This window comes from Hyperolius riggenbachi, chromosome 2 (genome assembly GCF_040937935.1).
Source record: "Hyperolius riggenbachi isolate aHypRig1 chromosome 2, aHypRig1.pri, whole genome shotgun sequence".
NCBI lineage: Eukaryota > Metazoa > Chordata > Amphibia > Anura > Hyperoliidae > Hyperolius > Hyperolius riggenbachi.
In genome coordinates, this window is record NC_090647.1 from 84167811 (window position 1) to 84185015 (window position 17205).

At 46.6% G+C, this 17205-nt stretch overlaps 1 protein-coding gene across 3 annotated transcripts in view; it reads right to left on the bottom strand.

Annotated features, from left to right (window-relative positions):
* The window catches only part of LNX2 (ligand of numb-protein X 2), a 186030-nt gene that overhangs the window by 11631 nt on the left and 157194 nt on the right, over positions 1-17205 (bottom strand). For all 3 annotated transcript variants that reach the window (XM_068266998.1, XM_068266996.1, XM_068266997.1), the window contains 2 exons: positions 16561-16738; positions 4137-4365 (listed from right to left, as the gene is read on the bottom strand). In XM_068266998.1, coding sequence (XP_068123099.1) covers positions 4137-4365; positions 16561-16738 — 407 coding nt within the window. The remainder of the gene's footprint in view (positions 1-4136; positions 4366-16560; positions 16739-17205) is intronic.

Below are 17205 nucleotides of genomic sequence, written 5' to 3' on the forward strand. Positions count from 1 at the left end.
CATTTCCCCCTCACATAACCTGTAGCCATCATTTCCCCCTCACATAACCTGTAGTCACCATTTCCCCCACACATAACCTGTAGCCATCATTTCCCCCTCACATAACCTGTAGCCATCATTTCCCCCTCACCTAACCTGTAGCCATCATTTCCCCCTCACATAACCTGTAGCCATCATTTCCCCCTCACATAACCTGCAGCCATCATTTCCCCCTCACATAACCTGTAGCCATCATTTCCCCCTCACATAACCTGTAGCCATCATTTCCCCCTCACATAACCTGTAGCCATCATTTCCCCACACATAACCTGTAGGTATAATTTCCCCCTCACATAACCTGTAGCCATCATTTCCCACACATAACCTGTAGCCATCATTTCCCCCTCACATAACCTGTAGCCATCATTTCCCCCTCACATAACCTGTAGTCATCATTTCCCCCACACATAACCTGTAGTCATCATTTCCCCCTCACATAACCTGTAGCCATCATTTCCTCCACACATAACCTGTAGTCATCATTCCTCCCCTCACATAACCTGTAGCCATCATTTCCCCCACACATAACCTGTAGCCATCATTTCCCACACATAACCTGTAGCCATCATTTCCCCCTCACATAACCTGTAGCCATCATTTCCCCCACACATAACCTGTAGCCATCATTTCCCCCTCACATAACCTGTAGCCATCATTTCCCCCACACATAACCTGTAGCCATCATTTCCCACTCACATAACCTGTAGCCATCATTTCCCCCTCACATAACCTGTAGCCATCATTTCCCCCTCACATAACCTGTAGCCATCATTTCCCCCTCACATAACCTGTAGCCATCATTTCCCCCACACATAACCTGTAGTCATCATTTCCCCCACACATAACCTGTAGCCATCATTTCCCCCTCACATAACCTGTAGCCATCATTTCCCCCTCACATAACCTGTAGCCATCATTTCCCCCTCACATAACCTGTAGCTATCATTTCCCCACACATAACCGGTAGCCATCATTTCCCCCTCACATAACCTGTAGCCATCATTTCCCCCTCACATAACCTGTAGTCACCATTTCCCCCACACATAACCTGTAGCCATCATTTCCCCCTCACATAACCTGTAGCCATCATTTCCCCCTCACCTAACCTGTAGCCATCATTTCCCCCTCACATAACCTGTAGCCATAATTCCCCCCTCACATAACCTGTAGCCATCATTTCCCACACATAACCCGTAGCCATCATTTCCCCCTCACATAACCTGTAGCCATCATTTCCCCACACATAACCTGTAGGTATAATTTCCCCCTCACATAACCTGTAGCCATCATTTCCCACACATAACCTGTAGCCATCATTTCCCCCTCACATAACCTGTAGCCATCATTTCCCCCTCACATAACCTGTAGCCATCATTTCCCCCTCACATAACCTGTAGTCATCATTTCCCCCACACATAACCTGTAGTCATCATTTCCCCCTCACATAACCTGTAGCCATAATTTCCTCCACACATAACCTGTAGTCATCATTCCTCCCCTCACATAACCTGTAGCCATCATTTCCCCCACAAATAACCTGTAGCCATAATTTCCCACACATAACCTGTAGCCATCATTTCCCCCTCACATAACCTGTAGCCATCATTTCCCCCTCACATAACCTGTAGCCATCATTTCCCCCAAACATAACCTGTAGCCATCATTTCCCCCTCACATAACCTGTAGCCATCATTTCCCCCTCACATAACCTGTAGCCATCATTTCCCCCACACATAACCTGTAGGTATCATTTCCCCCTCACAGAACCAGGCTGTAGCCATCATTTCCCACACATAACCTGTAGCCATCATTTCCCCCTCACATAACCTGTAGCCATCATTTCCCCCTCACATAACCTGTAGTCATCATTTCCCCCTCACATAACCTGTAGTCATCATTTCCCCCACACATAACCTGTAGTCATCATTTCCCCCACACATAACCTGTAGTCATCATTTCCTCCACACATAACCTGTAGTCATCATTTCTCCCTCACATAACCTGTAGCCATCATTTCCTCCACACATAACCTGTAGCTATCATTCCTCCCCTCACATAACCTGTAGCCATCATTTCCCCCACACATAACCTGTAGCCATCATTTCCCACACATAACCTGTAGCCATCATTTCCCCCTCACATAACCTGTAGCCATCATTTCCCCCACACATAACCTGTAGCCATCATTTCCCCCACACATAACCTGTAGCCATCATTTCCCCCACACATAACCTGTAGCCATCATTTCCCCCACACATAACCTGTAGCGATCATTTCCCCCTCACATAACCTGTAGCCATCATTTCCCCCTCACATAACCTGTAGTCACCATTTCCCCCACACATAACCTGTAGCCATCATTTCCCCCACACATAACCTGTAGCCATTATTTCCCCCACACATAACCTGTAGCCATCATTTCCCACACACATAACCTGTAGCCATCATTTCCCCCACACATAACCTGTAGCCATCATTTCCCCCACACATAACCTGTAGCCATCATTTCCCCCTCACATAACCTGTAGCCATCATTTCCCCCACACATAACCTGTAGCCATCATTTCCCCCTCACATAACCTGTAGCCATCATTTCCCACACATAACCTGTAGCCATCATTTCCCCCACACATAACCTGTAGCCATCATTTCCCCCTCACATAACCTGTAGCCATCATTTCCCCCTCACATAACCTGTAGCCATCATTTCCCCCTCACATAACCTGTAGCCATCATTTCCCACACATAACCTGTAGCCATCATTTCCCCCTCACATAACCTGTAGCCATCATTTCCCCCTCACATAACCTGTAGCCATCATTTCCCCCTCACATAACCTGTAGCCATCATTTCCCTCACACATAACCTGTAGTCATCATTTCCCTCACACATAACCTGTAGCCATCATTTCCCCACACATAACCTGTAGCCATCATTTCCCCCTCACATAACCTGTAGCCATCATTTCCCTCACACATAACCTGTAGCCATCATTTCCCCCACACATAACCTGTAGCCATCATTTCCCCCACACATAACCTGTAGCCATCATTTCCCCCTCACATAACCTGTAGCCATCATTTCCCCCTCACATAACCTGTAGCCATCATTTCCCCCACACATAACCTGTAGCCATCATTTCCCCCTCACATAACCTGTAGCCATCATTTCCCCCTCACATAACCTGTAGCCATCATTTCCCCCTCACATAACCTGTAGCCATCATTTCCCCCTCACATAACCTGTAGCCATCATTTCCCCCTCACATAACCTGTAGCCATCATTTCCCCCTCACATAACCTGTAGTCACCATTTCCCCCACACATAACCTGTAGCCATCATTTCCCACACATAACCTGTAGTCATAATGTACCCCACATAGAATTTAGCCATCATTTCCTCCATGTAACATGTAGCCATCACTTTCCTCACATAGAATGTAGCCATGATCATTTCCCCCCATATACTGTAACATGTAGCTCATTTCTCTCACACATAACCTATAACCATAATTTTCCCATATCAGTTGTAGACATCATATCTGCCATATAACATGGAGCCATCATTTACCCCACATAACATGTAGCCATCATTTCCCTCATATAACCTGTAGTCATAATTTACCTCTCATAGAATTTAGCCATCATTTCCTCCATATATGTAGCCATCATTTCCCCCACATAAAATGTAGCCATGAATTTCCCCCACACAACTTGTTGTTCATCTCCTTCCTCCACACATAACTTGTAGCCATCATTCATATACCTATTCCCCCCATATAACTGATCTTCTTCTCTATAGTTTAGGTTCATGTCCTCTCTATTCCTGCAGCACATTGTATTCTCTGTTACTTAGTGTTGATCATGTGACTGAATCACATAACAAGAGGTAGGAGATGTGATCATTATCTGTTGGTCAAACTCAGCATTGTGGTGAGGGGGAGTCAGCCAGCGCCAGGGGACTATCAAAAAAGCCAACTTCCTTATGCTCCTTATTACAATTAGACATACATTTCCCAGGTTATATGGTAAATTACAGTGTTAAATAACAAGAAAACCACATCATATAGCTTGTCCATTCTCTTACATATGACCTACCTGGGAAGACCCAACCACATGACCCATGATGGAGACCAGCTGGCATCATACTCATTCTCACTGATTGTGCTCATTTCTTCATTGACTTGTGTCTGTTCCTCTAGAACCTCCACCTCCAGTGCTTTCAGGGTGATGACTGATGAGGCAGCACTGGCCTTCAGCATGGCCACTGCTTCACTATGGCTCAGGTTGGTGAGATCGATGCCATTTATGCTAAGTAAAACGTCCCCTGGGGAGATAACAAGACAGCAACTTTGAATACCCATTCACAATTTTCAAAGTTATACTACGGTAACTGAGATATTACACTAGATTGTAAGATCGCAAGGGCAGGGACCATTTCCTACTATTTCTAATTTTGCTATAATTTACCATATGAACGTGTACCAATTTTAGTGATATCTCAAACCACATTAACTATGTATGTATTTGTACTTCTGGATGCCATATATGTTTCCCAATATTTGTTTTGTACTATGTACATCACTACGGAAGATGTTGGTGCTATATAAATAAATAATAATAATACAAAAACAATACTGTGTAACAACAGAGATGTTCTGTCAGCCAGAAATGATCTTAAAGAATTTCCAGACATCCCTGATATCCTTCGGATTCTCTTTATGACTAACAACAGACCGCACACAAAAGGAAAGTCCAAATAGAGGTAGTCCCCGACTTACGAACGCCCAACTTACGAACGACCCACCGATAGGAACAGCATGGATTCTCTGTTTCCATGGGAACAAGTAATTTTTTTTTCAAATTGGACTTGTAGTTTTTGAGAAAATCGATTTAAAAAAAAAATCTAAGAAAAAATGGCTTTTAAACTTGCATAAACAGGTACAAAGGGCAGAAGTGACACAGAGGGGGACACTAGAGGCACAGAGTAGGTACAGGTGACAGAGATGGCACAATGTTCTGACTTATGAACAGATTCAGGTTAAGAACGAACCTACAGTCCTATCTCGTTCGTTAACCGAGGACTTCCTGTACTAAAAGGTGTAATGTTTTAATGATAAAACCTCTGAAAATAGCCTGCCAAAACCAGTGACCAAGTAACAGACTCTCAATAAAGTATCAGCAACTTCTGAAACCCTAAATCGCTCCAGAATGCCTAATTTTTCATGTCAACACCTAAGCATTAGACGCCTAAGCCTACCACTAGAGTTGGGCCGAACGGTTCGCCTGCGAACGGTTCCATGCGAACTTCAGTGGTTCGCGTTCGCGTCCCGCAGGCAAACTTTTGCGGAAGTTCGGTTCGCCCCATAATGCACCATGAGGGTCAACTTTGACCCTCTTCATCACAGTCAGCAGGCCCAGTGTAGCCAATTAGGCTACACTAGCCCCTGGAGCCACTCCCCCCCCTAAAAAAAGGCAGGCAGCGGCGGCCATTAAGCTCACTCGTGTGCCTGCGTTAGTGAGAGTAGGGCGAGCTGCTGCAGACTGTCTCTCATAGGGAAAGATTAGTTAGGCTTAGCTTGTTCCTGGCTGCATACCTGTTCTGTTCAGTGAGCCCACCATACCTGTTCTGTTCAGTGAGCCCACTGGATACCTGCATACCTGTTCAGTGAACCTGTCACTGCATACCTGTTCTGTGAACCCACCACTGCATACCTGTACTGTGAACCTGCCACTGCATACCTGTTCAGTGAACCCACCACTGCATACCTGTTCAGTGAACCCACCACTGCATACCTGTTCAGTGAACCTGCCACTGCATACCTGTACTGTTCAGTGAACCCGCCACTGCATACCTGTTCTGTTCAGTGAACCCGCCACTGTATACCTGTTCTGTTCAGTGAACCTACCACTGTATACCTGTTCTGTTCAGTGAACCCGCCACTGCATACCTGTTCTGTTCAGTGAACCCGCCACTGCATACCTGTTCTGTTCAGTTAACCCGCCACTGTATTCCTGTTCAGTGAACCCACCACTGCATACCTGTTCTGTTCAGTGAACCCGCCACTGCATACCTGTTGTGTTCAGTGAACCCGCCACTGTATACCTGTTCTGTTCAGTGAACCTGCCACTGTATACCTGTTCTGTTCAGTGAACCCGCCACTGTATACCTGTTCTGTGAACCCGCCACTGCATACCTGTTCAGTGAACCTGCCACTGCATACCTGTACTGTTCAGTGAACCTGCCACTGCATACCTGTTCTGTTCAGTGAACCCGCCACTGTATACCTGTTCTGTTCAGTGAACCTGCCACTGTATACCTGTTGTGTTCAGTGAACCCGCCACTGCATACCTGTTGTGTTCAGTGAACCCGCCACTGTATACCTGTTCTGTTCAGTGAACCCGCCACTGCATACCTGTTCAGTGAACCTGCCACTGTATACCTGTTCTGTTCAGTGAACCTGCCACTGTATACCTGTTCTGTTCAGTGAACCCGCCACTGCATACCTCTTGTGTTCAGTGAACCCGCCACTGTATACCTGTTCTGTTCAGTGAACCCGCCACTGCATACCTGTTCAGTGAACCCGCCACTGTATACCTGTTCTGTTCAGTGAACCTGCCACTGTATACCTGTTCTGTTCAGTGAACCCGCCACTGCATACCTGTTGTGTTCAGTGAACCCGCCACTGTATACCTGTTCTGTTCAGTGAACCTGCCACTGTATACCTGTTCTGTTCAGTGAACCCGCCACTGCATACCTGTTGTGTTCAGTGAACCCGCCACTGCATACCTGTTCAGTGAACCCGCCACTGCATACCTGTTCTGTTCAGTGAACCCGCCACTGCATACCTGTTCTATTCAGTGAACCCACCGCATCAGTGCGCATACCTGTGCAGTTAAGTGAACCCACCTACCTACGTGAGTGCACGCAGTGTGATATACCACTCCGTGCATACCCGATATGGACAAAACAGGTAGAGGAAGAGGTAGTGCCAGAGCCAGAGGAAGGCCACCCGGCAGATCTGTGCGAGGTCGTGTAAATGTAATTTCGTGTGGACCTGGCCCAAAGTTCAGTGCTCGGAAGAAGGCACGTCCCATCACCTCCCAAGATTGTCAGGACGTGGTTGAGTATTTAGCGACACAGAACACCTCATCTTGCTCAGCCACCAGCGCTACTACTAGCACCACTTCCGCTGCATTTGACACTTCGCAAGAATTATTTAATAGTGAAATCACTGATGCACAGCCATTGTTGTTACAGCCAGATGAATTTTCACCAGCTCATATGTCTGAGTTACGCAGCAACACTATGGATGTAACGTGTAAGGAGGATGAAGGACCTACTGATGGTGCATGTTTGGATTTTTCTGAGGCAAGCGAAGCTGGGCAGGATGATTACGATGATGACGATGATACGGATCCTCTGTATGTTCCCAATAGAGGAGATGAAGAGGGGGACAGTTCAGAGGGGGAGTCAGAGAGTAGTAGGAGGAGAGAAGTTGCTGAAAGAAGCTGGGGCAGCTCTTCGTCAGAAACAGCTGGTGGCAGTGTCCGGCACCATGTATCGCCACCTATGTACAGCCAGCCAACTTGCCCTTCAGCATCAGCTGCTGAGGTCCCCATAGTGCCCACATCCCAGGGTGGCTCAGCGGTGTGGAAATTTTTTAATGTGTGTGCCTCAGATCGGAGCAAAGCCATCTGTTCGCTCTGCCAACAAAAATTGAGCCGTGGAAAGGCCAACACTCACGTAGGGACAAGAGCCTTACGAAGGCACCTGGAGAAAAGGCACAAACAGCAATGGGATGGCCACTTGAGCAAAAGCAGCAGCAGCACACAAAAGAAAAGTCACCCTCCTTCTCCTCTTCCTCCTTCAGGTGCATCATCTGCTTCTGCCGCTTTCTCCCTTGCACCTTCACAGGCACCCTCCTCCACTCCGCCTTTGCTCTTGAGCCCACAGCAGCAGTCAGGTGTCCGTGAAGGAAATGTTTGAGCGGAAGAAGCCAATTTCGGCCAGTCACCCCCTTGCCCGGCGTCTGACAGCTGGCGTGGCGGAACTGTTAGCTCGCCAGCTGTTACCATACCGGCTGGTGGACTCTGAGGCCTTCCGTAAATTTGTGGCCATCGGGACACCGCAGTGGAAGATGCCAGGCCGCACTTCTTTTTCTAGAAAGGCCATACCCCAACTGCACTGTGAAGTTGAGAGGCAAGTGGTGTCATCTCTTGCGAAGAGCGTTGGGTCAAGGGTACACCTGACCACGGATGCCTGGTCTGCCAAGCACGGGCAGGGCCGCTACATTACCTACACAGCCCATTGGGTCAACCTGGTGAACGATGGCAAGCAGGGCGCAGCGGACCAAATTTGGACACCTCCACGGCTTGCAGGCAGGCCTCCTGCCACCTCCTCTCCTCCTGCTACATGCTCTTCGCTGTCCTCCTCCTCCTTGGCTGAGTGGCAGTTCTCCTCTCCAGCTACACAGCCCCAGCTCCGCAGGGCCTATGCTGCATGCCAGGTACGACGGTGTCACGCCATCTTAGACATGTCTTGCCTCAAAGCGGAGAGTCACACTGGAGCAGCTCTCCTGGCTGCTCTTAAGAAACAGGTGGATGAGTGGCTGACCCCGCACCACCTGGAGATAGGCAACGTGGTGTGCGACAACGGCAGCAATCTGCTTGCCGCTTTGCATATGGGGAAGCTGACACACATACCCTGCATGGCACATGTCATGAATCTAGTTGTTCAAAGATTTGTGTCAAAGTACCCTGGCTTAGCGGATGTCCTGAAGCAGGCCAGGAAGTTCTGTGGGCATTTGAGGCGGTCTTACACAGCCATGGCACGCTTTGCGGAAATTCAGCAGAAAAACAACCTGCCGGTGAGACGCCTGATTTGCGATAGCCCGACTCGCTGGAATTCGACCCTGCTCATGTTCTCCCGCCTGCTAGAACAGAAGAAAGCCGTCACCCAGTACCTCTACAACTACAGTAGAATGAAACAGTCTGGGAAGATGGGGATGTTCTGGCCCGACAACTGGACACTGATGAGAAATGCATGCAGGCTCATGCGGCCGTTTGAGGAGGTGACCAACCTGGTGAGCCGCAGTGAAGGCACCATCAGCGACTTGATTCCCTACGCTTACTTCTTGGAGCGTGCTGTGCGTAGAGTGGCGGATGAAGCTGCGAATGAGCGTGACCAGGAACAGTTACGGCAGGAACAGGCATGGGACCAATTTTCATCAGACCCAGCTGTTTCCTCAACACCTGCAGCAGCACAGAGGGGGGAGGAGGAGGAAGAAGAGAAGTCGTGTGCAGAAGACGAGTCAGACTCAGAGGATGATGAGCAAGGTGGTTCTTTGGAGGAGGAGGAGGAGGAGGGGACGGCGGCAGGAGAACAAACGCAGCAGGCGTCGCAGGGGGCTTGTGCTGCTCAACCTTCCCGTGGTATTGTTCGCGGCTGGGGGGAGGAGGTTGACTTACGTGACGTCACTGAGGAAGAGCAAGAGGAGATGGATGGTACATCTGGATCCGACTTTGTGCAGATGTCGTCTTTTATGCTGTCCTGCCTGTTGAGGGACCCCCGTATAAAAAACCTCAAGGGGAATGAGCTGTACTGGGTGGCCACACTACTAGACCCTCGGTACAGGCACAAAGTGGCGGACCTGTTACCAACTCACCTGAAGGTGGAAAGGATGCAGCACATGCAGAACAAGCTGTCAACTATGCTTTACAATGCCTTTAAGGGTGATGTGACAGCACAACGCCAGCAAGGTACCACTGCCACTAATCCTCCTCCCGTGTCCACGCAGTCAAAGACAGGACGCTCCAGCGATCTCATGGTGATGTCAGACATGCGGACGTTCTTTAGTCCAACGCCTCGCTGTAGCCCTTCCGGATCCACCCTCCACCAACGCCTGGAACGGCAGGTAGCCGACTACCTGGCCTTAAGTGTGGATGTAGACACTGCTGTGAAAAGCGATGAGGAACCCTTGAACTACTGGGTGCGCAGGCTTGACCTGTGGCCAGAGCTGTCCCAATTTGCCATCCAACTTCTCTCCTGCCCTGCCGCAAGCGTCCTGTCAGAAAGGACCTTCAGCGCAGCTGGAGGCATTGTCACTGAGAAGAGAAGTCGCCTAAGTAACAAAACTGTTAAGTACCTCACCTTTATCAAAATGAATGAGGCATGGATCCCGGAGGGCTGCTGCCCGCCCCAAGACTAAGTCAGTCCCCGCACACACAGCATCTCTGCCTGCACGCCGTGTGACTGGCTGCCTGGCCTGCCCCAAGAAGACTAAGTCGCTCCCAGTCCCTCCACACAGCATGTCTGCCTGCAGGCCGCTTGACTACCTTCTCCGCCACCACCAACAGGGTCCGGGACTCCAGGCGGATTGCTGAATTTTTTAGGCCGCTGCTAGCAGCGGCCGCTGTAATAATTTTTCTGGTGCGTGTACATGACTGCCTAATTTTTCTGGCTGCACTGCGGGCAGCTGCAACAACAAAAGAAAAGGCATGTACATGCGCCCATTCCCCTTCGTGATCATTACCTTGCTGTGGTGAAGGGGCTTGCGTATCACAATGAAGCAATGACCGGCGCCTAGATGAGTGTCTCGGGGGGCACACCCACGATAATAAGGTCGTTGCCTCATTGTGGTCAGACCAAATTTGATCAGCTGGACAGTCACTGTTCTGTCATTCAGCTACATCAGCCAGGCGACCATATGGGCTGTAAAGCCACCAAAACCTGCACTCTCGCCATGGTGCGCACCAGTCCAGCACGGCCGTCACTACACAAACAGCTGTTTGCGGTGCGTTACACGGTGAGTTTGGTGTGTCAGTGTGAAGCAGTACCTTAATTACACTACCTGATTGATGTATACACATGCAAGATGTTTTAAAGCACTTTAGGCCTGTCATTTAGCATTCAATGTGATTTCTGCCCTTAAAACGCTGCTTTGCGTCAAATCCAGATTTTTCCCGGGGACTTTTGGCATGTATCCCACTCCTCCACCTGGGGGTCCAGGTGTTAGACCCCTTGAAACATCTTTTCCATCACTTTTGTGGCCAGCATAATTTTTTTTTTCAAAGTTCGCATCCCCATTGAAGTCTATTGCGGTTCGCGAACTTTTACGCGAACCGAACCTTACGCGGAAGTTCGCGAACCTAAAATCGGAGGTTCGGCCCCACTCTGCCTACCACCACCATTGTCTCTAGTCAGAATAATCTGGCGGAGCAGAACATTTTTATTGTACTTGGTCGTCTATGTGATCTCTGTGTTCTGACCCTGAAGACACTGTATGGTTAAAGGACAGCTGTAGTTAGTGAGAGGCATATGGAGGCTGCCACTAGGGTTGGTCGATGAGATGCAAATAATTTTGAGTTGATACATGATTATGCAGATTTTGTATGCACATTTATACGACTTGAAAATGGGCCGACCGAATTTTACCTTAGCAGGATTTGATTGGTTTATGTTCAAGCTGCATACATTTGCATACAAAATTTCATAATGCAGCATCAACTTGAAATTCTTTGCATCTCATTGATCATCCCCAGCTGTCACCTTTATTTCCTTTTAAAAAATACCAGTTGTCTGGCAGTCCTCCTGATCTTTCATGCATCAGTAGTGTCTGAATCTCACACATGAAACAAGCATGCAACTAATGCAGTCAAACATCTGGTCTGTATAAGAGGCAGAGGATCAGCAAGACAGCCATGTGCAATGTTTAAAAGGAAATAAATATGGCAGGCTCCATATCCCTCTCACTTCAGTTGTCTCAGTACTCAGGATTAGAGGGGTATTAATATACCGGTATATAGCAGCCATAATAGTTTATATGAGGCCTTGGTACAGGTGGGACCCTGTTTACCCTTAGGCCTCTTTTACATGGACTGTTGATCTGTGTGCTCAGCAAGCAGTTAACAGGCAGCAGTGGGCAGTTACCAGGCAGCAACAAGCAGTTACCAGACAGCAGTGAGCAGTTGTGAGAGTTTGAAAGCCATTTCACTGCCTATCAACAGTCCGCGGAAAAGAGGCCTTAAAGAGAACCTGTACTGAGTAAAATTATTTAAAATAAACACATGAGGTAACTTCAAATGAACATCACATAGTTACCTTACCATCAGTTCCTCTCAGAAACTCACCATTTTCTTCTGACAATGATCCCTTCCAGTTATGACAGCATTTTGTCAGAACTGAAATATATCAGTTGCTGACAGTTATAGCTGAGAGGACAACTGATATGTCCATGTTTCCCTATGGCTCAAGTGGGCGATGTTACAGTTTAACAGTGCTGACCAGAAAGCTGTTATGGAGTAATGGCCATTTTCAAAATGGAGGACGGAGAATTTCATTGCTCACAGTGGACAAACAGGATGCAGGAGAGGAAAAAGAGATTGAGGAGTAGACTACATGGGAGGTAAGTATGACTTGTGTATGTTTATTTTGAATTTTAATTTTCACTTCAGGTTTTCTTTAACCTGCTCCTTTTGTGAAACTCCCTCCTTCGAATCACCTTGTGAACATCAGACTGTTATACCTCATCCAAGCTACTAAGGCCTCTTTTTCACAGACTGTTGAACTGTGTGCTCAGCAAGCCGTTACCAGGCAGCAGTGAGCAGTTACCAGGCAGCAGCAAGCAGTTACTGGGTAGCAGTGAGCAGTTGTGAGAGTTTGAGAGGCATGGCTGTTGATAGGCAGTGAAATGCCTCTCAAACTCTCACAACTGCTCACTGCTGCCTGATAACTGCTCACTACTGCCTGGTAACTGCTCACTACTGCCTGGTAACTGCTCACTGCTGTCTGGCAACTATTTGCTAAACACACAGTTCAACAGTTCGTGGAAAAGAGGCCTTAACCTATTTTGGTTCCTGGACGTAGAAACTACGTCCAGGAACCATGCGCGCTCCCGCGGCCGATCGCGCGCGTGCACGAGCACTCCCGGCCGCGGATTCGGTAGCCAGGGAATCAATGTATCGGGCTATGGTGCCCGATCACTGATTCCTCTACCCCGCTGAAAAAGCGACAGCTTCTCTCGGAAGCTGCGCCTTTTCTGGCCGTTCCCTCCCCAATGCGTCACTCTAAGCGTGTGTTACGCTTAGAGTGACGTCATGTAAACAAAATCATGGCCGCCATCTTGTGGCCAAAAAGTAATACTACAACTGAAAATAAAAATAAATTAAAATGAACACACATTTACATTATAAATCTATTGTTTACCTCCCACCCTCCCAAAACTACCCAAATAAAATGTTTACTATTAAAAAAAAAAACCATTACAATAAAAAAAAACAAACGTGTAAATATTTACCTAAGGGTCTAAACTTTTTAAATATCAATGTAAAGATGAAATATTTCTATATTTTTTTTATTTTAAACTTGTTAATAGTGATAGATGCAAAATGGAAAAAATGCACCTTTATTTCCAAATAAAATATTGTCGCCATACATTGTGATAGGGACATAATTTTAACGGTGTAATAACCGGGACGTATGGGCAAATACAATACGTGAGTTTTAATTATGGAGGCATGTATTATTTTAAAACTATAATGGCTGAAAACTGAGAAATAACGAATTTTTCCATTTTTTTCTTATTCTTCCTGTTAAAATGCGTTTACAGTAAAGTGGCTCTTAGCAAAATGTACCCCCCAAAGAAAGCCTAATTGGTGGCGGAAAAAACAAGATATAGATCAGTTCATTGTGATAAGTAGTGATAAAGTTATAGGCTAATGAATGGGAGGTGAACATTTCTCACGTGAAAACCACGGAACCTGAATGGGTTAAGGTGGCAACACACAATACAACTTTTTTAATGTCTTTTTTCAATTCGAGAATTTTAGATTTTTCCGACTGTTTGTAACATTTTAACTGACGATTGTATCATACATGGGTTCAAAACTTTCCCTATAAATTTACAATCTATCCTACACCATTAAAATGATGAAAAATGGTTTAGAATTTTATACCACGGGCGTTTGAAAATTTTATATAAAAAAAAGGTAATTCATTCACAATTCTTGATCAAATTCTTTCTTAAATATTACATTTTCTATACAACCGATCCTTTTTTTTTATTGCACATTTAAGGGCCTGTACACACTGAAAATCTCCAAGTGCAATTGCAATGCAGTACGATGCAATTGTGTTTTTTAACCAAAGTGCTACATGCGATTTTTGTACTATTGCAATTTTGCTGAGATTATCTTTTCCTAGTGTCCTAATTGTTTACCTAAAAAACGCAATAAAAATAACACGCATTGCGTTTAGCCTATGCTTCACAAACTCGAGCGCCCAAAAAGCGCTGCTGGCACTCCGATTGTGATTTTTTAAGATCGCATCCCACCACTGTATACAGCACCGCACAATTTTTTTTAATTTTTTTGAAGGCTTTGCGATTAAAGAACTACTATCGCGAAAAAAGTAGGCAGTTAAAATTTGACAGAACTGACGGGCCAGTCCATCTCCTCATGGGGGATTCTCAGGGCTTTCTTTGTTTTTAACAGCATTTCCTGAACAGCAGTTTAATTGCCAAAATAGTAAGATACCAGCCAGCCTCCCTACTCACTTGTGTACAGGCCCTTACTGTATAGTGCATGGTCGCCTTAGTGCAGAGTCCTGTTTTCCTCCTGGGTCAGAGTTGCACTTTTTTTTTACAATATTCATCTTTAAATTATAGTTAGCGTTTGCCTATTGTAAAATCTTTCCTCACTCCGACTTACATTATGAAATTTATCACAGGTGGCCACTACTTTAGTCCTGTTAGGTGCAGCTCTGCAGAATGTTTATTTCTGAGAATTCCAAAGCCAGCACAAAAAATACCTGATCTCCCAGAATGCTCTGGGAGAAGAATTCCTAGCTTAACAGCCTAGGCTAAGCATCGGGGCTATATACCAATATACAGCAATATAGAGATATTGGAATTGTTTCAAGTGCTGAAACCAGGAAAATGACCATAAGGGCCCGTTTCCACTGTGGCGGAAACCGCCGCGATTCCGCAGAGTTTCCCCGCACATGAACCGCGCGGGGAAACTCTGCCATAGGGGAGAATGGCGCCGCCGGCCGAATCGCTTGCGGTAGCGATTCGGCCGGAACCCCCCACAGAATTCGCGGTGGAGGCTGCTATTCCCATAGCCGTGCATGGCACGGCACATGGGATTTGCCTGCGATCCCGCCCACCTGCTCAGTGCCTTGCAGACGCACGCCGCACATGTGGAAACGAGCCCTAAAAGTGGGTAACCTGAATAATTTACTGCACTCTACTCTGTCACTACAGTGCTTCTTTAACGAGGGATAAAAGTCTGACAAAACTTTCCATAAAAATGAGTTTTCCTACTTGTTATTAACCATACAGTTACTGTATCCTATATGCTTTTGTGCACAAGTAATATTGTCTTTCTACAAATTCCCAAAGTACAGTTTATCTGCTCTGAAAGCTGCCATCGTGTTTTACTTCATAGCTGCTACTTTATAGATTATAATGTATCCAGTGATCACTTCTCAGCTCTCGCTGGTTCTATGTGAGTAGTTCAGTGTCAGCAGGCTGCTGGCTGGATACTAATTGCAGCAAACAAAGGAATGTAAGCAAAAGATAATGTTATCACCTCTTTGGATGTGGCCAGAAGCTTAAAGTGAACCTAAAGTTAAAAAAAAGAGTTTCACTTACCTGGGGCTTCTACCAGTCCCCTGCAGCCGTCCGGTGCCCACGCTTTCACTTAGTGTTCCTCGAGTACCCTGCAGCGACCTTCTTCCGGCCGGCCGACTGGAGAGTCGACGGGCCACTCCGCATGCGCGGCGGCATGCATCTTTGATCACGCTGGGAGCGTTCTGCGCATGTACAGTAGAGATTTTTTTTCGTACAGTGAGTGCGCAGAGCGTACACAGGAGCGCATTTAGGAGGCAAGTGGACTGTGGACATGCACAAAATGAATCTAGGGAGCTATAGGGAACCGGAGGATCATCCAATGATGGGGGCAGGCACAGGGTAGCTGCAGGGGGCTGGTAGATAAGGTAAATAAAACTCTTTTTTTTTTTTTTGAGTTTAAGTTCACTTTATGGAGCTTTCCACTGAAGAACAAAGTGCTGTGTTTAACTGTTTGAATGCTGTTCTGCTACAATTTTTTGTGGTAGTAGATTTTATGCTGAAAATTATCTTTTAGAATAGAGGAAATACTGTGTTTCATACTTCTTTAACTATGTGTAATGTATTGAATAAGAATACAAATCAGTTGATTTGCTTCACAGTAGGCATGTTACCGGTATATGTGCTTTAGTACTATAGTAGACATACACGGAAACATGTATTTCCTGCTGCATTGAATGCTGCTCCGTCTATCGCCATTCTCTTCCATCGCGGGAGAGAAGAGGAAACGAGCGCCGACAGAGCAGACAGTTTAATGTGATCCTCAGAATCTATTTTAGCGTGTGCTTTGGATATCTGAAGCCTTCATAAATTACATTTCTGTCAAACACATCATTCACTGTGTACTCATCACCGTCCGACTCGTCTGCCAGACGTAAGAAGCGGAATCAGACCTCGTTTAATTCTGCTGTCTCGCGCCAGGCATCCGTGCGGCTGCACGCTGGTCACAAAGATTGGCAGCTCTCCGCTCTTACTGCCCCTACCGCCTGCTACCGTCATGCCCAGAGACTCCATGGGGGCTTTCTTCACCGTAATGTGTTTCTCATGGCAGGTCACACACTGGGCAAGATCCTGCAGGAGAAAGAAAAAGAAATCTGAGGATAAAGAAAGAGTATTTTATTCAAATAGCCGGCACAGAGTAGCCAATACAATGCCAGAGATGATATACGATTGGCATCTAGCAGCAATCTGTCTAAGATTTTAGAAATTTGTGCTCTGATAGTTACTCATAGACATGAGATAACAATCCCACAATCTGGTTGCTTGTGTGTCTGCATTGTGTTTGCATATTTATAGGACCACTATTGTGAAAAATTGTAAAAATTAAAGTGTTCCTGAGGTGAACCTCGGTGGCGAGTACAGTGGAATAAGCCTGATCCACTCATGCATGAACTGGAGCGCAGCCCCGATGTTAAGGAGGGTCCCGGGCAGCGGCGGAGTAGTGGAGGACAGCGTGGGAAGCCACGGGATACCTCCTTAGGTAAGTATTTTTTTTTACATATTTGATGCCACCGGGTCTCTTTAAAATACGTGCTCAC